The sequence below is a fragment of the Lichenostomus cassidix genome, chromosome 14 (assembly GCF_008360975.1).
Source record: "Lichenostomus cassidix isolate B80296 chromosome 14, HeHo_3.0, whole genome shotgun sequence".
In the NCBI taxonomy this organism is placed as follows: Eukaryota; Metazoa; Chordata; class Aves; order Passeriformes; family Meliphagidae; genus Lichenostomus; species Lichenostomus cassidix.
Window position 1 is genome coordinate 8582376 of NC_139495.1, and position 27602 is coordinate 8609977.

General features: G+C 46.0%; 1 protein-coding gene across 5 annotated transcripts; it reads left to right on the plus strand.

Moving 5' to 3' along the window:
* The first annotated feature begins 43 nt into the window (after positions 1-43).
* Positions 44-27509, plus strand: ABCC6 (ATP binding cassette subfamily C member 6). Of its 5 annotated transcripts, XM_085074779.1 has the most exons (31): positions 58-769; positions 1274-1450; positions 1796-1921; positions 2532-2669; positions 2916-3041; positions 3620-3681; positions 4465-4596; positions 4882-5094; positions 5726-5903; positions 6341-6502; positions 7726-7818; positions 8217-8420; positions 8751-8897; positions 9595-9682; positions 9955-10024; positions 10680-10806; positions 11275-11451; positions 11802-11969; positions 12689-12872; positions 13246-13309; positions 13792-13909; positions 14517-14724; positions 15400-15710; positions 16080-16279; positions 16391-16517; positions 17108-17209; positions 17947-18093; positions 18531-18689; positions 18925-19091; positions 25425-25619; positions 26152-27509. In XM_085074779.1, exons 1-31 carry the CDS (start codon positions 716-718, stop codon positions 26258-26260), a joined length of 4533 nt encoding a protein of 1510 aa, XP_084930905.1. In that variant the 5' UTR covers positions 58-715; the 3' UTR covers positions 26261-27509. The 5 variants fall into 5 exon arrangements, 3 of the variants coding, with proteins under 3 accessions (XP_084930907.1, XP_084930906.1, XP_084930905.1); XR_014855113.1 differs by lacking the exon at positions 25425-25619 and having other exon boundaries at positions 44-769; positions 18897-19091; XR_014855112.1 differs by lacking the exon at positions 26152-27509 and having other exon boundaries at positions 45-769; positions 18897-19091; positions 25425-25563.
* The last annotated feature ends 93 nt before the right edge of the window (positions 27510-27602 follow it).

The following is a 27602-nucleotide window of genomic DNA, read 5'->3' on the forward strand; positions in this document are numbered from 1 at the left end:
CACGCCCGGCTGGACACACACACCCCGCTGGACACACACACCCCGCTGGACACACGCCCCGCTGGACACACACACACCCCGCTGGACACACACACACCCCGCTGGACACGCCCCAACTGTCCCCCAGCCCTGCTGCCCCCGGTGTGTCCAATGTGGGTTATCTGTCCCCGGATAAATCTTCCCACTTTTTGTAAAAGTAACTGCTGCCAGGGAACTTTACCAAAGGGATTGTTGTCTTCAACCTGTGTGTTCTCACCTTTTGTAAAGGTAACTAATGTCAGATAACTTCTGCAGCAGAAGTTGCTCAATAAAGAATTCAGTGTTTCAAGCATTGCGTACAGTTACGTCACAACATAAATATGTATTAATGGGCGTGGTCGTGTAACTTTTACTGCATTAGAAAAGTGTTATTTTTAGCCCCTTGGCGTGCTGGATTTGTGGAAAGAATAAACAGAGTCCTTTCTAAACTAGGCTCTGTGTATTTGGAGGGTTGCTAAACCCGGCAATTGGGGTCTGCGCTGCGGTGCTGCTGCTGCTGCTGCTGCTGCTGCTGCTGCTGCCGTGCCCGCGGCCGGACTTTGGCCGTACGGGACGGGACGGGGCTGAACGGGGCTGGACGGGGATTCTGGAGAAGCTCCCACTCCCGGCGGGCACAGGGCTCTGCCCAGCGAGGAATCGCCGCCGGCGCCGGGCGGAGGGTGCCGGGCGGAGGGCCATGGGTGCGGGCAGTGCGCTGTGCGCGGCCCGGGACAGCCCCGCCGCGCCGCGGGTGAGTGAGCAGCGCAGGCCGCGGAACGGCACGGAGCCTGCCAGCCCCGCCGAGCCGAGCTGGGCCGGGCCAGGCCGAGCCGGGCCGAGCCCCTGTCCCTGCGCGGGGCCTGCTGAGGGGCTGAGGGGCTGCGGGGCTGAGGGCAGGCGGCTGGCGCTCGGCCATGCGGGAAGCGAGTCCCGCCACAGGCTGTGGGGTGCGGACTTTGCCTCCCCGGGACGGCTGTTGGCCCCGACAGAACAGACTGTCCAGCTCCAGCAAATGTGATGAGCTGCGAGGGAGGGCGCAGCCCTCCACTACACGATAGTATTCGACTACAGGAATATCTGTAAAAGGGCTCTAGTGAGTCCCATCGGTCTGGACTCGAGTGGATTTCCACCCTCAGGGTTGATAAACACCCCTAATAATTTGCAAGCCATTCTCTGCTTCCTCTTTCCATCACGGGACTGCTGTCCCCAGCCTTGCTCTGCATCGTGTCCTTCACATCTGCATTGTTTGTTTCAGGACTGGAACCAGACATGGCATGCAAACAGCCCGGCACTGACCTGGTGCTTGGAGAGCTCCATCGTGCCCTGGATCCCTAGTGCCTACCTTTGGATCTCTTTTCCGTTCTACTACTGGTACCTTCGGCACAGAAAAAAAGGCTACATCAGGATGTCCCACATCTTCAAAGCCAAAATGGTAAGGGTGACATTATTACAACTAACATTATCACAGCTTTGATGCAGAATTTAACTTTCTAAGTCATTAATTGTTTCCTGCTGACCCATCTCTGTGTTTGCTTTGACATTTACCGACTCAGGTAAAGTCAGTCCACTAGAAATCAAGCACAGTTTTAGGAAGATCTGTCATAAGATCTCCCCTGTACTTCCATTTGATTCCCTGACATTTCCCATAAAACTCTCAATCCCAAACCTGATCTTGCACCTCTCCACTCTTACTGCCCAGGCTGCTTGGATCATTCAGTTTGTAGATTGTCTCAGCATTTCAGTCCGTTCCAGTGTGTATTTTCTGTCTCTGCCCCAGGCCCTTGGATTCATCCTAGTCATACTGTGTTTTTCTAATGTCTTCTTCATGGTGTGGGAGAAAAGCCAAGGAATCCCACGGACTCCAGCATTCCTCATTAGCCCTGCTGTGATGGGAATCACAATGGTAATTCTTCCCTTGTTTGTCTGCACATGGCCAAGCTTAGCCCTCCTGGGACAGATCTTGTATTTCTTGATATCTCTGAGCACAAATTTGTCTGATGGGGAGTAGAAGGCTGGGGATGCACTTTGTGCATCTGTGCTGTGTGACACATTGTGGGGTTGGAGTTGGGGCAGACCCTGTGGGCAGAGCACACCTGGCAGGAGCTGAGGTTTCAGTAGGGTTTAGAAAGAGGTCTCACAATGAGACAAGATTTCATTTCTCATAACCACGGTATGCAATTTACTATGGTTTAGAGTGAAATGGGATTTCTGTTCAGTAAATACATGCCTGTTCTCCCCTTCTGTCATTGCATCCTCATAGCCTAAATCCTCCCAGGCTGTTGGCCCCATTGTAATTTTATTACTTGCCTTCTCTGGAGACATTATTGAGTACAAAATTGCACATAAAGCCTTTCAGCTTTAGCCTCTTAGGAACAGTACTGCAGCTCTGAACATCTTGAAATGTTTGGGCAAGAAGCTAACTGATTTTTCTCCATCGTATTCATTAATTTGATAACAATGTTTGGCATTCCATTACCAAGTATTTATTTGGACAAATTTGTGCTTCCTCACAGGTCCTTGCCTTGTTCCTTACCCAAGCAGAAAGAATGATGGGCATCCGGTCTTCAGGGGTCCTATTGATTTACTGGCTGCTCTCATTTGTGGCTGCACTTGTGATGTCTAGTTCCAAGATTCAGCATGCCCTGGAAAGAGTAAGTGAGATCACATATCTTTAATGTGCAGGGCTACAAAGCCTCTAAACAACAGGGCTGGTTTTGTCTCATTGCCTGCAAGGGGAGAACCAAATTCCTGCCTTAAAATATGTGCTGTGAAGAAAAGGTCGATGGCACTTTATTTGTCGTGGATGTTTATTGCAAAGATAGAACATGAGAAGCTCTTTCTCTGCTGGTTTAACATGAAGGTTCTTACCTCATTTTCACCAGTATTCTGTTCCTTAGGGCTTCCTGGAAGACCATTTCCACCATGTTACAACTTACCTTTATGCTGGCCTGGTGCTGGGAGAACTTGTGTTATTCTGCTTAGTTGATCACCCTCCCTTCTTCTCTAAAGCTGACAACAATCCTGTGAGTATAAGGCAGCTTTTCCTAATGCCTTGCTTCACTGCTGAAACAGGATTTTAAATGTATGGGGATACACAGGCACTGTGGGAGGATCTGGGTGATGTAAGGTGCATCATTCTGTATAAAAGCTGACAGTTTTAAAAGGGAACTGGCAGAATTTGGGATAACAGAGCTCTGTCTCTCTATGTATGTTTTTCAAAACTAAAAGCCTATCCATGCTCATGTTCCTTATGACTGAAACCAGTGGATAGGGCTCCTCTTGCTTCCCCTACTGCTGCTCTTCTGTGCAGCAATACTCTGTTGGTGGTATGAGTATGGAGAAGCTCTGTGCTTAAGAAAACAAACGTGCTTGGATATGAAGAATTATATTCTCTCTTCTTTCATCTGAGACATTATGCAAAGTCCAACTCTCCAAAATCTCCCATCCCACTGATCCTCCACAATACACTTACTCTGGTTCAATGAATGGGGAGGGAGGGTAACTGGTTGCTTTTCCTGGGGAAGCACAGAAGGGAGTTGTACTCATCTGACACATGCCCTCTTCTACATATAAATATCACACATGTTTTCTCTCCCATCAGAATCAGTGTCCAGAAGCCAGCAGCTCTTTTCTTTCCAAAATCACATACTGGTGGTTCTCTGGGTAAGAAAACAGAACATGTGGGTTTGCTACCAATGTCAGAAAAAACCAGCAGCATCAGAGATCAGAGAGGGTGTAGATGGCAGCCAGCAGGAAACACCTCAGCCCCTGAGTCAGCTTAGGGAGTGAGGATTTAAATCATTTCTCTGGGGGCTTCAGGTACTCTCACAAGATCAAATTATAAAAATTTAACTTACTTTTATAAAATAGCTTAAAACACAAATTTGTGATTCTGGATAATTCTCTCCTGTCTCCCAACTAGCCCTCCAGTGCCGTCCCAACCTTGAAATAGATCTCATCAGTCTCAAAAGATCACTGGGCACCAGCCACTGCCCTCTGCTGCCACACCTTGCTGTAACCAATGCTGGGAAAGGGGAAATCAGTGAAGAGAACACAGGCCCAGTGTGCTACTGAGCATTCAGAAGTGAAACAATTACATTCTTTGGGCCTAATGTCCACTGGGATCAGGTCTCATCTACATTTCATTGAGCCCAGAGAAAGTTAAACTTTGTGCTCCACTGCCCAAGACTCTCAGTATGGACTGGAAATTTGGGCTGACTTGCAAATCCCCATGGTTGACAGAAGATAGCCTAGGGATTCAAAGCAAAAGTGCTACTCCTGGACATTCATGTTTATTGTGGGACAAGACAGTCCTGAGTTTTGCTGTGATGCAAGTTAGTGCTTGTGTGCTCTCCGTGGTGCACTGATTAATGCCCCTGTGTTCTGAAAGTGTCACACATCCCACAGATCCTCCTGCACTCCCTGACTGCACTCTGTGTCCTCCAGGCTCCTCTGGAAAGGCTCTCAGGACATCTTGGAGGTGGATGACTTGTGGCCGGTGAGGAAACAGGACTCCTCTGAAGAAATTGTTGCCTGGGCAGAAAAAGAGTGGAAGAAGTGTCACAGCAGGAGCCAGCAGTGAGTACTTGATGTGGAGAGCACAGCACAGGCTCAGCTGGGTAGCTCTAGATGATCTAAGCAGATACACTCACAGCTATTGGGGTGTGTTTTTGTGAAAAAGCTAATTTTAACATCCTTCCATTCCTGGAAGTACTAACTTCATGTGACAGGGGTCAGTTTTTGTTGAACATTTATACTGGACATGGTATGAGATCCAGCATGAGATTAGTGATTTTTTGAAAGTACAAAATTTCCAAGCTTTCTCCAGTTGTAGCTAGCTTTCTCATTTTTTTCTTCCTTCAGAAAAATGGAGTCTGCTACATTTAAAAAGGGTAAGAAAAGTGAGACTGGCAAAGCAGAAGCTGAGGAGACAGAGGCTCTACTTCAATCAAAGCATAGTCAGAGTGGGCCCTTACTGAAAATGCTCTGGAGCATGTTTGGAACTTACTTCCTTCTCAGCACTGTCTGCTTAGTTATCTGTGATGTCTTCTTGTTCTCCACCCCAAGGTTACTGAGGTATGTGCATGTTTAGAATGTATTTCTATCACACATACAAGATTGCTGTGTCCATGAGCTCAGAAATGTGTATGACAACCTCACCAGAACAGGAATTATTTGATGGAGTTATTTATCTCTCTCTCTATCACATCACTTGCCACTTGCTGTAGTCTTAAGGATCCATGTTCCCTGACCAATAAAGAACACAGCTGTGCATCCTACACATCTTAAATAGCTTTGTTAGTTGATAAAATGCTTCATGGATTCCATTGGTACAACACCAACCTGTATTGCATTATATTTTCAAGGGCAAAATCCCTTCTCAGTCATTAAGATTAGGAGAAGTTTTGGAAATGTCAATGACTTCCTTAGATTATAGCTACCACTTTGCATATTTCTGACAAATTCATGAAAATCAGGAGCCATCCTTAACACTGAAAATGAGGTCTCCCCTGAGAGGATGCTAAGATCAGAGATTGCTTCAAAACCAGGAGTGGCTAGATTTCAAAATTCAGGATATGTTCCAACTCTTCTGCTGTTTACTGATAAACCTCAGCCAGAGAGAATACAGGAAAATCACTGGTATTTCTGCGTCTGATACTTCATCAGTTCCACACAGATACAGCAACATTCTGCTCCTATCTTGCAGCCTTTTCCTGAAGTTCATTGAAGATAAGGAAGCACCCAGCTGGCTTGGCTATTTCTATGCCTTCAGCATGTTCCTGCTGGGTTGTCTGCAGACTCTGTTTGAGCAACGCTATATGTACATGTGCCTTGTTCTGGGGCTGAGGCTGAGAACTGCACTGACAGGCCTTGTGTACAGGAAGGTGAGGCTGCAGCTCCTCTTTCAGTTTTGGGTTTTCTCTAGCCCTGTGTTAGTAGTTATGATGTTGTACATTGCTCTTAGCAATATCAGGGGAGATGTCATTAGAAACTAGTTTTGGGATGTAGCTGTCCTATATTTACCTATGTGACAGGTGCATTTTTCAGAGCTTGCTCTGAAGGAAAAGCCAAGGAAAGAGCAAAAATCAATGTAAACTTTCTTATGCTTTAGATGATGGTTGGGGAAAGGAGTAAATGCTTCATCTCAAAGTGAAGCCACACGGGCCAGGCTGCAGCATGGCTTCCATACCTGGGATTTGACATTGTTCTCCCTCTCTTTGTTCTCTTTCCTTACGAGGAAAAGAAAGTTGTTTGACTTTTGGACCAAAACTGCTGTTTGATGATGTCCTTTCTTTCTTTCTTTCTTCTCTGCCCTGTCTAGATCCTAGTTATGTCAAATGCCTCAAGGAAAGCAGCAACCATAGGTGAAATTGTTAATCTGGTATCTGTTGATGTGCAAAAGCTAATGGATCTGATTATCTATTTTAATGGGACCTGGCTGGCTCCTATTCGGATTATCATCTGCTTTGTCTTCTTGTGGCAGGTAAAATATGACAGTATTTATCAATCCCTTTCTATTCTAAATATCAAAGGGACAAGAAGTTTCAAAATTCTACTTCCTGGTTTGAATTGCATGAAATTGCCATATTTTTCTTAGCTCTGTAGCATGGTGCATTCACTTTTCTTTCTGGAAGATACTTTTTATTGGTATAGAATCCTTGCCTGATCCTTCAGTTCATCTTCTCACCTGTGTGTTCAGCATTCAGTCTCTTTTAGGAGACTGTGAGTATGGTTATTGTGAACTGATGGATAAACTCCTGCCTCAGATTTTCCTCTGTCACCTCTCTTTACAACCAAAAGGCTGAAAGTCCAGTTCAGCTCCTTGGCATAGTTCCAGAACATAATGGGGAATGGTCTGAGATAGCAACTTAAGATACTTCAGCATGGAACAACTTGAACCAAAGTTACATGACATTCAAAAGGAGTATTGGATACTTTGATTTCATAGGTACCAAGGAGTTTAGCAAGGAGAGAGCCAAAACTGAATTAGAAATAATGGATGGTAATCTAAAAGATCTATTTTTAATTAATGCATTGTATTTTCTCAGCAGTACCAAGCCCTATTTCTTAGTCCCTGTTTTTGGCAACACACCAAATGGAAGTATGAGCACTACAGAGGCAGGTGATTCACAGGAGCTTTCCAGAGGCCCATGAGAAACAAGTTTTGATACACAATTATTATGAACCCTGAGATCCCAGAGCTTTCCCAAGATAATGGCACAGGATAATGCACCATTTCATCTCACCCTGACGTAAATGCAGATGAACTGAGTTATCTATGCTGCAGGAACAGTTCGTTGAGGGTTTGGAGTTTTTTTTTTTTAAGGAAAACCTGGCATTGTCTGGGGTCACTTACTCAGGGCAGCCACAAGATGTCCTTCTGAACGCATCCAAGGACGGCCGGGAATGGCTGGGATTTCCTGCGTGCTTCTGGGTCGCCTTCAGAACCGATCCAGTTCCTAACAAGGGAGCAAATAAATCCAGCACAGCCTGATGACAGGAGTTATCCTGCCACAGAGTTAACAATCCACAGTGCCTGGGGAGCACAATTCCCAGGAAAGGCAAAGGCAACATGAGAGTAAAGGCTTAGCCAGAGGGATGTTACATACAAATTCAAATAAGAGGGAAGGCAAGCAAGGGGAAGGAAAAACAGTCTTTTCTAGTCATCACCAAAAGCTCTTTCTCTTTCCTTTTCTCTCCTGGCAGCTTCTAGGGCCATCTGCCTTGACTGCAATCGCTGTATTCCTTTTTCTTTTGCCTCTGAATTTTGTGATCACCAAGAAGAGGAGTCAGTTTCAGGTACATTTTTTCCTCATAAAAATGAAGTGGTTTATTGAGTTATGTGATGGCTTATATTTATTATTCATGCTTATGATGACTGTCTGAAGTAATATAGGAGAATTTGAAGCTTGCAAATTTTGTTGAAATTTAGAGTGAGCTCGTGCATGTTCAGTCTTTTGCCATGTTTGCCCAACTTGTCTGTTGTTTTTATGTACTGCCAGTAAAAATAAAGCTCTGAAGATGAAAAGTAAAATATTTCCCAGCCTGGAAGATTCATAAGCAAAACAGTATACACAGCTCAACAGCAGGGAAATTTATTCAGGACTTGGAGGCAGGAATAAGGTATTTTTCTTCAGAATAATTGCACCATTAAACATTCAACCTATTAAATGATAAAACTCAAACATTTATTACAGGAAATCCAGATGAAACATAAGGATGAGAGGGCCAAACTCACCAATGCCATTCTCAGTGACATTAAAGTAATCAAGCTGTATGGCTGGGAGAAAACCTTCATGGAGAAAGTGCTTGGAATCCGAAAACAAGAACTTGAGGCCCTAAAAAGATCCCAGATTCTCTTCTCAGCATCCCTAGTTTCTTTCCACTCATCAACTTTCCTGGTGAGTCGATCAGCTTCCTACATAAAACATGTGCTATTACTTCCATTTTGCTTTGTACTCCTGCCTGGACTGATTTTTCCTGTGGACAGCTAAAGATTATATCTGCCTCACAGGAGTTGCTGGGGCTGCAAAACCTCCTGAAAGCAGAACAAATATCAAATGGTCAGACTTGGTTCTGTCACCAACATGCCAGACCTTTGCCTGTGGTACCTGCAGGCACCTCAAGGGGATTGTCTGGATTTAACCAAATAAATCCAGTCTTGAGGCAGGGCCTGGCACCCTTGAATCATTCTGCAGCCAATGTTTTGCTGTTCCTTTACTCCCTTTCAGATCACATTTGTCATGTTTGCTGTCTACACCCTGGTGGACAACACACACGTGCTGGATGCTGAGAAGGCCTTTGTGTCCTTGACGCTGATCAACATCCTCAACACTGCCCACTCCTTCCTGCCCTTCTCCATCAATGCTGCTGTCCAGGTTAACTGCAGGCCCTGTTCCTCTTCCTTTAAGGGTTTTTTTACATATCACCATTAAGAGGTAAAGGTAGGGATTTCTTAGGGCTCTGCACATCAGCTATTTAATTGTCACTGCAAAATGATGAAGCGCAAGGGCTTGCACCTAAAAGTATTTTGCTTTCAGAAAGGCTCCTTTATATTGACAAAACAGTCAACAAGAATTACTCCTAAGTCTTTTGTACCTCAGCAAAAGCACCATTAGATCTCTAAGGTGCTTCCAGTTGTGTTTTAAATCACAGAAATCAGAATAGATAAAATCTCTAAAGGGGATCTGTGGAAACCCTGCTTGCCCAGGCCAGAGAGAAAAGCAATTCATTGTTCAGTAAGAAATCAGGAAATTAATTTTCCTTACCCTCCAAGACTGTCCCAGATTTTCATGTACAGAAGCTGTCACTGGAAAGATTGCAGGGTGAACTGGATGAAAAAGTACCAATTTCACTGAAGCACAAGCACAGGGAAGGTATGGGTTTTTTGCTAAGCTAAGGGGAAATAAGGGCAGGTAACATAAAGAAGAGCTGCCTTTGGCCATTTAAGCCTACAGCATCTGCAGCATAGCACCTAGTCAGTAGTCTAACTGGGTCTTCAAGGGAAGTCTTCACTTTGGGTTTTTGCTCCCTTTCCACTCTAAATCTTATTTTCTCTGTGCTGCTTCATTTCAGGCCAAAGTTTCTTTAAACCGCTTAGCAGCTTTTCTGAATCTGGAAGAACTGAGTCCTGAGAGCTCAAGCAGAAACACTTCTGGCTGTGGTGAGCTTTCATGTTTGCACTCTTGTCTTGTTCAGCTTCTAGTCAGAGTGTCTACCATAGTCAAGAGAAAAATATTTGCCCCTTACTGTCACTTTGTCTCTCTGGCTTCTTTATTTCTACCAGTGAAATCTAATCTGGTAATTTACCCTTTCTGTTCATAATAACGGTTCATTTTATGTAATGTAAATACACACTGAAACATAAAATCACATAAATAGGGGTGTTTCTGTAGCTACCTTTGCATTTACAAGTGGTCTCTCTTCCTGCCTTAGTAGAGACAAGTATCACCATAAGAAATGGGACTTTTTGCTGGAGCAAAGAAACTTCTCCTTGTCTTAGAAGGTACAGACTTACCCTTAGTCACCTCATTCTGTAGGTCAAGGGATGCTGAATGAACTAATTCCTCAGGGCCTAAGTGAAACCAGGGTGGTATGTCCAGAGGCTTCTGAGTTTGCCTCATATTCAGTGCTGAATTCTGAAACTTATAAAATCAGACAAAACATAATGTTGCTTTTATGTTTGGGAGCACATAAATGGGAAGGTCCTTGTATCTGGATGTTGCCTTAATATATGGAGACTGTTTTCTTTAAACTATTTTCTCATCCAAATATGAAATGACAGTAATTTAAGTCAAAAAAGTAGAACAGATGGTATGCAGATGTCATATAATGTAATGTCATATATAAATGACATTACTACAAGCTTATTTCAAAAGGCATTGGCATTTTGAAAAAGAAAAGCATTGAAAAATTTTGATGTTCAGGAATGTTTTACATCCAATGCTTTGGACTAGCCTATCTCCAGAGAGGGGATGTGGGTATGAAACTCAGATGGGGATATGGATAAAGACTTTCTGGCTGGAGGTGTCTTTGAAGGATGAAATTAGGGGATTTACTTGATACATACCCAACAGCAGCGAGAATTTTGATAATTACATTTATTTTCTTTTCAGAAAATGTACCTAAAATGTGGTAAGAGACTGATCTTTTCCCCACAGCATAGATCTCACCGTGCCCCAGGGCTCTTTGCTGGCTGTGGTTGGGCAGGTGGGTGCTGGCAAGTCCTCCCTGCTGGCAGCTTTCCTGGGCGAGTTGGTGACCATGGATGGCTGTGTGACCATGAAGGTGAATTTTCCCCTCAGCATTTGCATCTAATTAAGCTGTTTGCAGGAACCTTAAGGTGTTAACCACGGCATCAGGTACCCAAGGAAAACCCATTTACTGCTGAATTTTAACACAGCTTGTATGTATCAGTCCACATTGAGTTATCTGAAGGTGCTGCAGACCTCTCAGATGAGCCTCAGCTTGGGGAATGGGAGCTGGAATTGTACTTCAAAGGTTTGGTTCTATTTCCCACTCTGACAATGAGCTCAAGTGTCGTCCTGGTAACTTGCATCCTGTGCTTGCACCTGTTTACTCCCCTGTAAGGTAATAAAAATGCAGACTCATATTTTGCAAAGCCTACTGAGAACTGTCAGTGGTGATGATCATTCCAGATTTCCATACCTGAGAGAGCTTTTCTTCAAAGATGGGTCCCCACAGGGTCAAGTTGAGCTTATGGAAAACTTTGCTAACAGTCTTCCACTTTTATAGGACACTGCAGCTTATGTCCCCCAGCAAGCCTGGGTTCTAAATGCTTCTGTGGAAGATAATATTCTGTTTGGGAAAGAGATGGATGAAACCTGGTTCAGCAGAGTTACAGAGGCTTGTGCACTGCACCCTGATTTGGACAGCTTTCCTGCAGGGCAGAAAAGTGAAATAGGAGAAAAGGTACTGCCTTGGGTTTATGTTTTGGGCAACCTTTCCCTGAGTAACTACACCTAAGGTGTCATGCTTAAAGCACAAAAAACTTAAACTTGCAAGAGGCAGGTATTAGGAATTTCTGGAAAGAAGAAATTTCAACACATCAGCTCATTCTTGGATGCTGTTTTGCAGGATAGAGGAGTTGTTCAAGAGATTCTGCCTCTGCAAGAGTCCTGGTGGGTGGGAGGGAGGGAGAGAGGGAGGGAGATGCACTGATTTAAAAATAAGGAAGTCATAAAGCCTCAGTGTAAAATGGAGTCAACAGCTGGCAGATATGCTGTAGCTTTGGAATAAAAAGAGTGCATCCATTTTCCCAGGGAATCAATCTGTCTGGAGGGCAGAAGCAGAGGGTGAACCTGGCTCGGGCTGTGTACCAGAAGGCTTCCATTTACCTGCTGGACGATCCCCTGTCAGCTGTTGATGCCCACGTGGGGCAGCACATTTTTGAACATGTTCTTGGACCCAATGGTTTGCTGAAGGACAAGGTGTGCTTTAAACCTGAAGTCTAAACTATTGCACAATGTCTGTATTTAGCAGAGCCCCTGAAATGTTTCCAGTAGGGTGCGTTGCTCCTTTATCAAAGGCTCACAGTTCTCATCACCCAAATGTTCAGCACTTAAACACTTCTCCTCCATTCTTTTTGCCCTGGTTGTGTTTTGTTATTCCTTGGTATTTCTCTGCTGACAAGCAACCTGGGTAATAAATGTGGTTAGATGAGAAGGGATGCTAGGGCAGCTCTATTGGATTCATAACATAAATTGCCTAGAAACACTCGATTCAGTTTCACATTATAGAAGGAAAACAGGATGCAGGTAATTGCTTGCATTAGGAAGTCCAATTAAAACAAACATATCTGATTATAAATACCTTTCTCTCTGTGAAGATTGGTTGCAAGTATCAGAATATAATTATTGTATTGAAACAGAATGACTAGCTAAAGAGAATGTATCAGACTTAAGGAACACTCAAAGGACTTGATTGTATATTAGAAATGCAGAATATGCTAATTCATCTAGAGAAAAATTATTTTTATGTCCTTTCCTACATGTAATTATCTGTGCTAATATGCTCAGAAATGTAAATAAAAGAAAATGCACTTAAATTCCATTCAGGCTGATGAATTTTTGAGGCCTAAATTTGATCCTGAAATACTGCTATCAGTACTGACAGCAGAACAATTTAGCTTCCCTCTTTATTCAAACAGACTCGTGTGCTGGTGACTCACACAATTAACATTTTGCCTCAAGTGGACAACATTGTTTTCCTGGTGGATGGAATGATCTCAGAAACTGGTTCCTACCAGGAGCTCCTACAGAGGAATGGGGCCTTTGCAGAATTTCTCCGTTCACACATCACTGCAGAAGAGAAACCATGTGCTGGTTTTCCAGGTAATCCAAACCAATTGGAATCCTTTACTAGGTTTATCAGTCAGTTGTTTCCTTCATATCACATTTGGTTTTTTATGGAAAGCAGACATCCAATCAGGTAAGGTGTTGCTTTGTGTGAGGAAAAATAGGCCTGTCAAATTAGCTCACTCATCACCTCAACACTGGTTCTTGAATCCAGGTCAGGAGACAATTATGCAGTAAACTATTACCCACTATATATGTGCTATTCTTCAAGCCTCACCCTTGATATTTCTACCTTTAGAAACAATTTTTTTAAATGAATCTTTCCTTCATATCACCTGTCTTTCAAAGGCTATACAGGACAAAACAGGATTCTAAAGCATTTAGGAAAAAAAATATATTTGTTTCACAGCTATTGGAGACACCAAAGGCACCATCACCACTGGAAATGGTCCATTTCAGGAGAAACCCCTTAGGTAAGTTTAAAGCAGTACCAGACTGAAAAATTTTCTCCAAAAGCCCATACAAGCCTACATGGATGCTCTTACTGAGTACGATATGGATTTTGGATTGATCTGTAGATTCATACTAACAGCAAACAAGCAAAACTCAAGATTAGGTAAAAACCTGCTCTTGAATGTGGAGGTTGACTGATATTTCCTCTGTATTGCACAAGGAGCCAAAACAGTGCTCAGCTACAGGCACCATGATACTTTTGGTTGCTGATCACTTCCCAGAAGGGCTGTAGGGTCAGACTCATCCCAAACCAGCCCCAGAGAAGGAATGCTTTAAGCCTCTGCTTCTCAATGGCTTGACATAGCCCAGTCCCTGTGACAAACAAGGACAATGGTTGGGGTCACCCTGGAGGACCCCAAAAACTGCAGCCCTCAAAATAGGCATGAATTTAGGGGTGGATGGATGGCTAAAAATTGAAAGGATTTTTGTTTTCTTACTGAAGTGGTGATTCAGTCAAATCTGCTGTGGGAAGGGAGACCATTCCTGTGAGCCAGGACTGTAGCAGTGCTGCAGCCACCAGTGGAGGATTAACCAAGGCAGAGACAGCTCAGCATGGCAGGGTAAGCACAGCACCTTCCTGCAGAGGTAAGGACACATTCCATGGGATATCACACTCATGGCAGGCAGGTCAGCTAGGCCAGGGCCAGGAGAGTCACCTCAGCTGAACAAGTTTGCCCTATAACTGAGATGAAGACAGAGCATACTGAGATGAAATTAGAGTATGAAGTGAAAAACCCCAGAAGAGGCAGCTTTTCCTCCAGGGAAGCACAGCACTAGCCAGACTGGGATCTCCTCACCTCTCTGGATGAGCAGGCCCCACACAAGCACCCCATGTGAACTTGAGAGTTCTCTCTCACACCAAGAACACAGGAGAACCACTGCCCCACATAAGGAAAGCCTTAGGTGCATTCCAGAAGTAACATGAGCCTATTCCAGTAACATTCATCAGTTGATAATAATCATTCATTAATGATTTCTTTAAGTATGCCTTCATTATTCATCCATGAGGAAAACAAAAAAAAAAGAATCAGCATGGTTGCTATGGCTGTGATACATAACAAAGAAATGCCATAATAAATCATTCTTTGCCTCAGAGCTGCTTTTCTTTTGCTAACAAGCTCGATCCTCCCAACCTCTCCTCCTCTCTTTCCCCCTTGCCTGCTCCAGGTTCATCCCAGGGTTTACAGAGCCTACCTGAGGGCGACAGGCCCCGCGCTGTGTGTGTACATCGTCCTGTCCTTCGCGTGCCAGCAGGCTGTGTCCTTCTCCCGGGGCTACTGGCTCAGCCTCTGGACAGATGACCCTGTGCACAACGGGACACAGCAGCACACAGAGCTCAGAGTTGGAGTCTTTGCTGCATTAGGAGTTGTTCAAGGTTCGTTCAAATTGCCCACCTTATTCTGATGTGTATTCCCATTTCCCTTCCCCATTCCAGGATGTTTTCTCAGAATATAAACAAGTGCATGCCCTTGGGCTTTCAGCCTCCTGGGCTTTTGGCACCAGCCCTAAAGGCTTTTCTTTCTTCTTATCTCTTTTCATCCTTCCAGTATAAATTAATTACATCAAAGTGCAAGTGGTGGCTCTTCTCCATGCTGAGTTAAATCTTGGCTTAGGTCACATTAAAAGAGGTAGAAGAGAAACTTGCGGAGTTCTACATTTTTTTTCTTTTTAAATAGCCACCGTTCTTTTGATCACTATTTAAAAAGAAAAAACATCACTGAGCAATTTAAAGTAATCCCAGTCAAACTCATTTTGTGATGAATGAATAATTTGTCCTGCATATTTAAGTTGCTGAACCCATGCCCCCCATCAAGCTGGCTTAGAAGGTCTTTGGCCTCTCTGTAACCACCCTACAGAAAGGGTAACTACAGCTTACCCTGCAGCTCTGAGGCTTAATTCCTGCTCAAGAGAGGTTTAATTCCTGCTGCACCTTCCTGAATGCACACTGGCGCAGCATTCACAGGACTAAGTGGCAGTCATGATCTTGCAAAGGAGAGCTCTAAGGTGGGTTTGTTCAGACTTAGTGATAGTAATTTCTTTCCTTTCACAGCCCTTGGCAGGTTTGCCTGCATAGCAGCAGTGCTGCTGGGAGGTGTGTTAGCCTCACACCAGCTCTTCCTGCAGCTGCTGAACAATGTCATGAGATCCCCAATGCTCTTCTTTGAGCAAACACCCATTGGGCACCTGCTGAATCGCTTCTCCAGAGACATGGATGCTGTTGATTCTGTCATCCCTGACAAACTGAAGTCCGTGCTGGGATTCTTGTTCAACTTACTGGAGATCTACCTGGTGATTGTGGTGGCTACACCATGGGCAGCCATGGCCATCGTGCCCTTGACTGTTCTTTATGCTGCATTCCAGGTAGGAATTCCAGGTAGGGCAAGTAAGGGTGCAAGTACACCTCTGTTCTCCATCAAGCAAAGGGCTCAGTGACAGGAGAAACTGAGGGCTCAGTGACAGGAGAAACTGGGAGTGTAGAGGTTTTGTGGGTTCAGAGCACCCTGACTCCTTTGCCCCAACCACAGCATTATTCTTAATGAAGATAGGACATAACAGAGGTAGGAACACTCCCTCGTCTTTTAAAAGCATCTCCTACCTGCACATAAGGTTTTTAACATGAGGATAATATGTACTATTACGCTTGTTGAGGCTTCCCAAATTTCCAGTGGAGCATCTCCATGGAGACATGAGCCTTCTAAAGACTTCCCTTTCCATTTTCCCTCATACCAGCACTTCTATGTCTCCACCGCCTGCCAGCTGAGACGCATGGAGGCTGCCAGCAGGTCACCCATCTACTCCCACATGTCAGAAACGTTCCAAGGCAGCAGTGTGATCCGTGCCCACAAGGACCAGCAGAGGTTTATTTTGAAGAGCAATTTCCTAGTGGATGAGAATCAGCGAATCTGCTTCCCTGGAGCTGTTGCTGACAGGTAAAAATCTGCCCAGCAGCTCCACGAGTGTCCTGCAGAATAATCACACGTTGTGTTGGGAGAAAGGGAGAGATGCCCCAGCAGCAGCCCTGTGCTCTCCTCCTCCTGCAGGTGGCTTGCTACAAACCTGGAGTTCCTGGGCAATGGCCTCGTGCTGTTTGCAGCCCTGTTTGCAGCCTTGGGCAGGACACAGCTCAGCCCAGGAACTGCTGGATTCTCCATTTCCTGTGCTCTCCAGGTAACCCAGCGTGTAAATAATACCATGCTTGCCTTTATCAAAAACAACTGCATTCTAATTCTTAAGAAATCATGAACTATTTCTGTGCCTTTCTAGATGTCTTTTCCTACCAAATCCTGCTGTCATTGCTGAAATCCAGAGCATCTGGAGCCCATGGCCCCTTAGGGAATGAACCTCAATAAACACACATATAGGCCATCATCTTCCTCCTGCAGCTGAATTTATATTCAAGTCAAAGCAAGCCCTGGGCAGCTGAAGCAAGATCTTCAGCATCTGTCTTACCTGCTTGCAGACTAGTTGCACAAGAGCCTAAGAAACAGCTACACCATCTTCTAGCACCCAGAATTTGCCAGAATCAGTAGCATTTCATTCTCTATAAACTTGCTGAAGGTGCTGTGAGAGGAACTGGTTATTTAACACAGCCTTGCAGTCTCACTTTATCATTTTAAGGCTTTCTGATGTAATCTAATTTCTGATATAATTAGCTGATGAGGAGATCTTTTGAAATAATCAGTAAGACAAAGTACCAGGTAACTCCCAAGCACAGGTCAAGACTCATGTGCCCTAATGCTTCTTTTTCCATGTGGCAGATAACTGGTGTTCTGAACTGGATGGTTCGCTCCTGGACAGAAATAGAGAACAACATTGTTTCTGTGGAGAGAGTGAGAGAATACCTGAGGACTCCCAAGGAGGTAGCTAATCCACTATTGACCTTATTAGCAGGGGTTGAACATCTCTGCAAACCCAACAAGTAACTTTCTGCTCCTCCTGAAAGAACCTCTAGTTTTCCCCTTCTAAAAGGCCAGTCATGTGTCCTTTAAAGAACTGCAGCATTTGGGTTTTATCCAACTGACTAGGCTTGTTTTATGACCTCTGATCCTTATTTCCTTAGGACAGTTAAGCATTTGATTGCCATTAAAATAACTTGACTTAGTAGCACCCATGGAATGAGACATATTTTCTGCCCATATTTGGAGTATTTATGGTGCAACTTCAGATGCAACTCTCTGATAACTGATGGCTCCTAGGTAGCCTTTTAGCTGCTAAAAGTCTCCAGTGCAATGATTTCTGTTCTGTAATCACTAAAATTATATCTCCATATGCTGCCCTGAGAGACGAGGCTTTCACAGTCCTGTTTACAGGGGCATTTAAATTTTTTTAATTGACCCACTCAGTGTCAGAACTCTGACATGCAAGCAAACATTCATCCCCATTTTTAGTAAAGAAAATCTGATCAGCATCTTTGGATAAAGTCAAAAGTCAACAATCTGCAGTAGGAAAGTTAGAGGCTTTTTTCTGGTTTGGAAACAGCAAAGAGATTGGGGGGTCTTGACACAGATATCTTCATGAACTTCCCATTCCAGCATGGCCGTTTGATTGGGTAGTTTAAATCAGCTTTAAACACTGCTGTTTGTTCCCATTTCTTCAGGCATCCTGGACTCTGAATGGCAAATGCCAAGGGCAAGATTGGCTCACTGAAGGAAGGATTGAATTTAGAAACTACAGCCTGTGCTACAGGCCAGGTCTGGAGTTAGCACTGAGGCGTGTCAGTGTGAGCATCAAGGGGCACGAGAAGGTAGGAAAAGCTCTCCTTCAGCAGAGTGGGCAGTGAGCAGAGCTGAGGGGAAACAGCCCCTGCCTGCACCAGCCACAGCAGCCTGGCAGTGAAGCAGCAGCCCATCTCCCACACTGCACACCTTGTCCAGCTTGGTACAGCAAAGGAATTCCACTTTTTCATTCCAGTGCCACCTCAAAGCTCTGTTCGAACCACCAAGTCTTGTAATTATTCTTCCCATCAAAGGCTTTCATTATTGCTTTTCATACAAAACAACTGCAAACTATACATGCTTCCCTTTAAGAAAGTATTGCCAGACTCTGAATCACAAACAGCCCGAAAGATTTGATCCATGCAAAGCTGTCTCTCTTCAAAAGGCCAAGAGGAACTACGTGACAGGTTTCTCCAACTGTGGGAAAACAGCATCAAAACCAAAGTCTTTCCATTGCACTTTACAGATTGGCATAACTGGCAGAACAGGAGCTGGGAAATCCAGCCTTGCTGCAGGATTGCTGCGATTGGTGGAAGCTGCAGAAGGAGCCATTCTCATCGATGGACAGGATATTGCCCAGCTAGGTCTGCATGACCTCAGAACCAAGATAACTGTCGTTCCCCAGGTATGGAATTCATTTCCAAAATCCTTGAGCAGTGTCTTGAACACCTGGGAAGGGTTTATAAAGACCCCATGAGAGGAGGGACATTCAGGAGTTTCAAAGTTGGAAATAACTTCTTTGCCATGTTCCTCTGCCATTCAACATAGTATTAGTCACAGATTTCCACCCAGCAGGGAGGGCCTGAGAGCTCATTTTTATAATTCATTTCAGGAGTTGTTTGTACTGTCTCTGTGCTCAGGATCCAGTTTTGTTTTCTGGCTCCCTAAGAATGAATCTCGACCCATTAAACCAATACACTGATGCAGACATCTGGACAGCTTTGGAACTGACTCAGCTCAAGAACTTCGTTGCAGATTTGCCAGAGCAGTTGGAATATCAGTGCACTGACCAAGGGGAAAACCTAAGGTACCTTTATCTGCAGAAACACAGTGGCAGGGCAGTGCCAGTCCCTGGGCTAGGAGAACTGAGCTAGTTGGATGAGTGTCCTAGGTTGCAATATTGATGTAGTTAAGTATTCTATTACCACCAGCTGTGGGCCATTAGCTGCTATCACCCACTCCGGATGACAGGCAATGGGCCATCCTTAGCTATTATCACTTGCTAATGACCCACCCCGCATGACAGGCAATGGGCCATCAGGGACCCACCGTGTGACTCATGGACTTATCTCACCCCATTGTGAGATGCTCTGCCGAGGAGGGAGGAGCCAGGTGTTCCCACCTGGATATAACCTGGCCTTGGAACTGCCTGAGCGAGCCCTGTCTACTGGCTTCCCAGAGGACGAGAGCTACTACTGGATCTTCAGCTGGAGACTAGACCTTCACAGGATCACCGCTTCAACTGGACTGCTACTACCACCCTAACAGGGTGTTAGGTTGTATCTGACTTTGTCAGTGCTTTTCCTTGTATTATTTCACTTATTTTTAATTTCAGTCTTGACTTGTGATCTCCCACTGGTCTGTTTTCAAACCAACACATATTTTTGGCGCCCAACGTGGGGCACGAACCTGAGGAAACTCAGAAATCCTATCACCATGATGCTCAGCTTATCTACATGGGTGCTGTATCTCGCTCTCTATATTTTTCCTCAAATGGGAAACTATCTGCCTGTCGTAGTGCTCCTGTTGCGACCAGGGAATGGCATGAGAATTGCTCTATTGGTTTATTATGCCTATTGTATGATAACCTGTGAGGCGATGAATACCATTCGGAACATATACTCAGTTTTGTCTGCCTGGCCTAATCTGAGCCACTACGTCTGGGACCTCCTCAGCAATCGCACCCACCCTCTGGGGTTAGGAGGAGAGAGCGGTTTCTTCCAGCCTTTCAGGTCAGGCACAGCCGTTTTTGAGGATATTGAGTTCTCTCTGGATGCTAGGGATGGCATAATCTTTTTGTTAGTTCTGTTTTCTTTGACCAGCACCGTGTACCTCATGCTGCAGATCAGGAAAATATTTTGTCTTCTTGCGGAGGAGAAACAAAGCAAATCAAAACAGCCGAAGCCCGTAGCAGTTGCCCCCGTCCAGAAAAAGAAATCCAAGAGCAAGTCAGTCCGCACAGCGACTGATGGGGATGCGGCAGGACCATCCCACCAAGCAGAAGAAACAGAGCCGGAGATCATCACTCGCTCTCTATCCCTGGGGGAGCTGCGGGACCTACGGAGGGAATTCACCCGGCAGGCAAACGAGTCCATCCTGACCTGGCTGCTCCGCATCTGGGATGCCGCCGCTAATGACACCATTCTGGATGGAAGTGAGGCCAGGCAACTGGGATCCCTGTCCCAGGATGTGGTTATTGACCAGGGGATTGGGAAAACCCAGGAAACTCTCAGCCTCTGGCGGAGATTGCTGGCGAGTGTACGGGACAGATACCTCTGCAAAGAAGACCTCCAGATGCACCAGAGAAAATGGAACACAATAGAACAAGGTATCCGATGCCTGAGGGAATTAGCCGTGCTAGAGATCATTTTCTCGGACAACGAGAGATTCCCCAAGAGCCCAGATAACGTCCAGTGCACTTCACAAATGTGGCTAAGATTCGCGCGGCTCGGACCAGAGATATACTCTCGTTACCTGGCAACACTGCAGTGGAGGGAAGGCGAAGACCAGGTGGGCGTGTTAGCAAACAAACTGAGAATCTACGAGGACACTGTCACCGCTCCACTACGTACCCAGGTCTCATCGGTGGAAACAAACTTGGCCGAGCAAGTCCGGAGCTTGATTGAAGAGAATCAGAAACTAAGGAAAGAGCTCAAAGAAGGACTTTTCCATGCCACACCGAAACCAACCAGAGTCTCTGCCATCAGGAGCAGACGTCCCCCAGCCAGGGAAAGAAAACAAACTCCACGACGTGACCTCTGGTTTTTCCTTCAAGAGCATGGGGAAGACATGAGGAAGTGGGATAGGAAACCCACCTCCACCTTAGCAGCCCAGGTACGTGAATTGAAAACAGAAACATCCACCTCAAGAAGCTCATCTAGGTACAACACTGCCCCAGTCTCTTGTGGACAGAACTCCAGACAGAATGGAAGTGATAATATGACTGATCCTCTTGAAGGGACCTCAGGAACACATTTACAGGAGAAAAACATCGTGCACCAAAAACAGGATTAGAGGAGCCCTGCCTCTAGCCAGGTAGAGGAAAGGGATAATCGGATATATTGGACTGTGTGGATCCGATGGCCTGGCACGTCTGACCCACAAAGATACACGGCTTTGGTTGACACCGGCGCTCAGTGCACCCTGATGCCATCCAGGTATGTGGGGACCGAATCCATTTCCATTTCTGGGGTGACAGGAGGATCACAGCAGCTGACTGTACTGGAAGCTGAAGTGAGTTTAACTGGGAACGAGTGGCAGAAACACCCCATTGTGACTGGTCCAGACGCCCCATGCATCCTCGGCATAGATTATCTCAGGAGTGGATATTTCAAGGACCCAAAGGGACATCGCTGGGCTTTTGGCATAGCAGCTGTAGAGACAGAAGACATAAGACAACTGAATACCCTGCCCGGTCTCTCAGATAACCCGTCTGCTGTAGGACTACTGAGAATTGAAGAACAGCGGGTACCAATTGCTACAGCAACAGTGCATCGCCGGCAATACCGCACTGACAGAGACTCTGTGGCCCCATCCATAAGATGATTCGGGATCTGGAGAGCCAAGGGGTGGTCAGCAAGGCTCACTCACCCTTTAACAGCCCTATATGGCCGGTGCGTAAGTCCAGTGAAGAATGGAGACTGACAGTGGATTACCGTGGCCTGAATGAAGTCACACCACCACTGAGTGCTGCTGTACCGGACATGTTGGAACTTCAGTATGAGCTGGAATCCAAGGCAGCAAGGTGGTATGCGACCATTGATATTGCCAATGCCTTTTTCTCCATTCCTCTGGCAGCAGAGTGCAGGCCTCAGTTTGCTTTCACCTGGAGGGGTGTGCAGTACACATGGAACCGACTGCCCCAGGGGTGGAAGCACAGTCCCACCATCTGCCATGGGCTGATCCAGGCTGCACTGGAAAAGGGTGAGGCTCCAGAACATCTGCAGTATATTGATGACATCATTGTGTGGGGGGACACAGCAACGGAAGTATTTGGGAAAGGAGAGAAAATCATCAAAATTCTCCTGGAAGCCGGTTTTGCCATCAAGAAGAGTAAAGTCAAGGGACCTGCCCGAGAGATCCAGTTCCTGGGAGTAAAGTGGCAAGACGGACGGCGTCAGATTCCTTCTGAGGTCATCAATAAGATCATCGCGATGTCTCCACCAACCAACAAGAAGGAGACACAAGCCTTCCTAGGCGCCATAGGCTTTTGGAAAATGCACATCCCTGAGTACAGCCAGATTGTGAGTCCTCTCTACCTCATAACCCGCAAGAAGAACGATTTCCACTGGGGCCCTGAACAGCAGCAAGCCTTCACCCAGATCAAACAGGAGATCGCTCATGCAGTAGCCCTGGGACCAGTCAGGACAGGACCAGAGGTAAAGAATGTGCTCTACTCTGCAGCCGGGAGCCATGGTCTGTCCTGGAGCCTTTGGCAGAAGGTGCCTGGCGAGACCCGAGGTCGACCACTGGGATTCTGGAGTCGAAGTTACAGAGGGTCTGAAGTCAACTACACTCCCACCGAGAAAGAAATCTTGGCAGCTTACGAAGGAGTCCAAGCCGCCTCAGAGGTGATCGGCACAGAAACACAACTTCTCCTTGCACCCCGACTGCCAGTGCTGGGGTGGATGTTCAAGGGAAGGGTTCCCTCTACCCACCATGCCACTGATGCTACGTGGAGCAAATGGATTGCCCTCATCACACAACGCGCCCGTATTGGAAACCCGAATCGCCCTGGGATTCTGGAAATTATAACAAACTGGCCTGAAGGTGAGACTTTTAAATTATCTTCAGAAGATGCAGAGGAGCAAGTAGCACGTGCCGAGGAAGCACCCCCGTATAACGAGCTGCCGGAGAGTGAAAGACGCTATGCCCTTTTCACTGATGGTTCCTGCCGAATTGTAGGCGCAGATCGGAAATGGAAAGCTGCAGTATGGAGCCCCACACGACAAGCTGTACAGGCTACCGAGGGACAAGGTGGATCGAGTCAGGTCGCAGAGCTTAAAGCCATCCAACTGGCTTTGGATATTGCCGAACGAGAGAAATGGCCAAGGCTTTATCTCTACACCGATTCTTGGATGGTAGCCAATGCACTGTGGGGATGGTTAGATCGCTGGAGAAAGGCTAACTGGCAGCGCAGAGGAAAACCCATCTGGGCCGCTGAGATTTGGCAGGACATCGCCGCCCGGGCAGAAAAGCTGACCGTGAAAGTTCGACACGTGGATGCACATGTACCCAAGAGTCGGGCTAATGAAGAGCATCGTAACAACGAGCAGGTGGACCGAGCTGCCAAGGTGGAAGTGTCACAGGTGGATCTGGACTGGCAGCACAAAGGAGAATTATTTCTAGCTCGTTGGGCCCATGATGCCTCTGGTCATCAAGGGAGAGATGCGACATACAGGTGGGCTCGTGACCGAGGGGTGGACTTGACCATGGACAACATCTCACAGGTCATCCACAGCTGTGAGACTTGCGCTGCAATCAAACAGGCCAAGCGGGTGAAGCCTCTGTGGTATGGTGGACGATGGTCGAAGTACAGGTATGGGGAAGTATGGCAAGTTGACTACATCACACTTCCCCAAACACGCCAAGGAAAGCGCTACGTGTTGACCATGGTGGAAGCAACCACAGGATGGTTAGAGACCTACCCTGTGCCTCATGCTACTGCCCGGAACACCATCTTGGGTCTGGAAAAGCAAGTCCTGTGGAGACATGGTACCCCTGAGAGAATCGAGTCTGACAACGGAACCCATTTCAAGAATGGCCTCATAAGCACCTGGGCTAGAGAACACGGAATTGAATGGATATACCACATCCCCTATCATGCACCAGCTGCTGGGAAAGTTGAACGGTGCAACGGAATACTTAAGACAACTTTGAAGGCACTTGGCGGGGGAACCTTCAAAAATTGGGAACTGAACTTAGCAAAGGCCACCTGGATGGTTAACACAAGGGGTTCTATCAATCGAGCCGGTCCTGCCGAGTCCGAACCTTTGCACACAGTGGATGGAGATAAAGTCCCTGTGGTACACGTAAGAGGTTTTTAGGAAAGACTGTTTGGATTAGTCCCACCTCAGGGAAAGGCAAACCCATCCGTGGAGTGGTTTTTGCCCAAGGACCTGGTTATACTTGGTGGGTGATGCAGGCAGATGGAGAAACCTGTTGTGTACCACAAGGAGACCTTATCTTAAGTGAGAACTGTGTAGATGGTAATAGAATAAGGGGTGGATAATGTCCTAGGTTGCAATATTGATGTAGTTAAGTATTCTAGTACCACCAGCTGTGGGCCATTAGCTGCTATCACCCACTCCGGATGACAGGCAATGGGCCATCCTTAGCTATTATCACTTGCTAATGACCCACCCCGCATGACAGGCAATGGGCCATCAGGGACCCACCGTGTGACTCATGGACTTATCTCATCCCATTGTGAGATGCTCTGCCCATGAGGGAGGAGCCAGGTGTTCCCACCTGGATATAACCTGGCCTTGGAACTGCCTGAGGTAGCCCTGTCTACTGGGTTCCCAGAGGACCAGAGCTACTACTGGATCTTCAGCTGGAAACTAGACCTTCACAGGATCACCGCTTCAACTGGACTACTTCAGTTGGACTGCTACTACCACCCTAACAGGGTGTTAGGTTGTATCTGACTTTGTCAGTGCTTTTCCTTGTATTATTTCACTTATTTTTAATTTCAGTCTTGACTTGTGATCTCCCACTGGTCTGTTTTCAAACCAACACAATGAGGAGGCTAATTCCTTTTAAAAACTAATTTCTTTTTTTAATGGTGTCCAGACAGCAAACTGCTGCATTACTGTTCTGTTTAGCAGCATTAAATCAATTCATAAGACACCAAGGAAGACTTCTGAGATATAACCATTGTGGTGCATTTGTGCAATACTTAAAACCCTGCAATACTGTTCCAAGTGCAGATCTTCTGGGTGCCATAGCAATACCTTCCCTTTACTTCCTTAAGGCTGTTTCATGCTGTTAGCTACCTGCAGTGCCACCAGTCTCAATCACCCTTTCAGGAAAAGGGAACAATCACATTTTCATTATTAATTTCAAATGAATCATCTGTTCTGGCCCCAGGGAGAAGTGACTACTGCCCTCAGCTTACCGTCCCTCTTCTTACTTGCAGCACTGGTCAGAAACAGCTGCTTTGCCTGGCCAGAGCACTGCTGCGGAAAGCCAAAATCCTCATTCTGGATGAGGCCACAGCAGCAGTGGATTTAGAAACTGATCTCCAGATTCAGTCCATGCTGAGGACTCAGTTCAGAGAGAGCACCGTGTTAACAATCGCTCACCGGGTGAACACAGTCCTGGACTGTGACAGGTAAAGACATTGCTGAGCAGGAGGGAACACACAGGCAGCTGATGGGACTGACACACCACAGTGTTAGTGAGCAGCAACTTCATTTCTGTCCTCTTGTGTTTAACCCTCCAGGCTCTGCTTTAGAGATTGGAGGATCTCTCTCAAACCAGCAAGGCACCAACAGGTTAATCAGAGATCCTTTACTCCCACACAATGCCTTTCATGCTGTGTCACAGCCCTTTCCCCCCACTGAGAGCAAAACCATGACTACAGTTCCTTGCGTCACCTAAGAGTTGTGAAACTGAATTACCCCACAAATCTCACTCCAGGCTCAGCTGCCAAAAAACCTTCCTCCCAAACTCAGTGCTTGAACAGTCACTTATCAGAAACCCTTTCTATCCCAGCACTGTTTCCCAGCCGAAAAGCTGTTGGAAAGCTTGGCTGAATAACCAGCAAGTACTGAAATTTATTTTAAAACTAAGTAGAAATAACTAGGTTTTTTTAGAGCTGCTGGTATATCCCCAAACTTACACTTCTCTTTTAATGTTCACAGGATTTTAGTCTTGGAAAATGGTCGCATAGCTGAATTTGATACTCCAGAACACTTAATAGATCAGAAGGGACTATTCTACAGGCTGATGGAAGAATCAGGCCTTGCATGACTCACTGATGGAATATGCCACAGCACCACCACTAGCAGGAGTAAATGATCTCATAATTGAGTTGTTATTTGGTTTCTGTCTGAAATGCCTGACACTCGAACAAAGGTTGTTTGAGCCCAAACTGCAGTGACTAGGTGGAAAGGGGTGACTTGGGATACACATTATTTCCATAGGAAACTTAGTGATTCCACTTTCATTATGTTTCCAGATAACAGAACTTCACTTGACAGCTGAAAACGAGCCAGTCAGAACTTAAATACTTTTCTGGTATAAAAGCAAACAAGCCAAAAGAGAAAGACCACAGCATTCCCAATTTATACTATAAATGGAGCCCAAATACCCATCATACTTACAGATTACACAGATTACTTTTAAAAGCCAACAAGATTTTATAGACAGCAAGGAGGAATTTAACTGGTGGCAAGGAAATTTAACTGTTAGCAGTTTATCCTAAGCTCCAGGCAGAACAAATGCAGTATTTTGTCGGTGTGTTAAGGACTGCTCACCCGAGTGCTGTTCTTACCCAGATGTGGGCTCAAGGCAGCAGCTGGATCTCATCATCCAGTGCACAGATACTGGGAGGAAGGGGACAGGAGGCAGGGTGTCACTCAGGAAAGCACAGGCTGCCTGTTGTCACAGCTGGGGAGCAGCTCTACTCCCTCCCTGTGCAGGAGCAGAGCTGCTCCAGCCCTGGCTCAGCAGGGCAGGATTGGAGTGTGGCTAGGAGAGGCAGCAGAGCATCCATCGCTCCTTCTGCCCAAGGCTTGGAGCATTCCCACTGCCAGGGACCAGGTGCTCACAGCAGGGCATGTCCAAACCCTGACAGACACCAATACTTCCAAAGTGAATTGGGCCATGAGGAATTGGCCTGGTTGGAAATGCCCTCCTCTCTGATCCCTGCAGCACATGAGGAAAGCAGCAGGATCTCACCTGTTGACCTGATGGTTCATTCCTGGGTTTCTTCTCGAGTGCAAGTTGAGTCCTGCATGTGGCACCCTGGTGCTGCAGAGCCTCTGGCATGGTCACCTGGCAGGTGTTGCTTCAACAAAGCAAAACAGCAGCTGAAAGCAAAGCCTTCCCGAGCCTCCAGCAGTGTCTGCAGCCAGAGCTGTCCCCAAGTCTCCTCAGGAATCACAAGATGACAGCAGGACAGACGAATGCACACTGAGATACTGCTCTTTACTGTGACTTTTGTTAAAGGACCTCATTTTCTAGAGAGCTGAAATAAAAATAGAATCAAGTATTGAAATGGGTCTCCTCAGTAAACTAAAGCAAATGTAACACAAAAAGGGCAATGGGGAGGGGATGGGAGCATTCCAGCTGCAAGAATCAACCCAGACTG

Coding starts and splice junctions, on each gene's coding strand:
- ABCC6 (XM_085074779.1), top strand. CDS start 716: ATGGGTGCGGGCAGTGCGCTGTGCGCGGCCCGGGACAGCCCCGCCGCG. Junction 4,597..4,881: donor TGTCACAGCAGGAGCCAGCA/GTGAGTACTTGA, acceptor TTCTTCCTTCAG/AAAAATGGAGTCTGCTACAT. Junction 6,503..7,725: donor GCTTTGTCTTCTTGTGGCAG/GTAAAATATGAC, acceptor CTCTCCTGGCAG/CTTCTAGGGCCATCTGCCTT.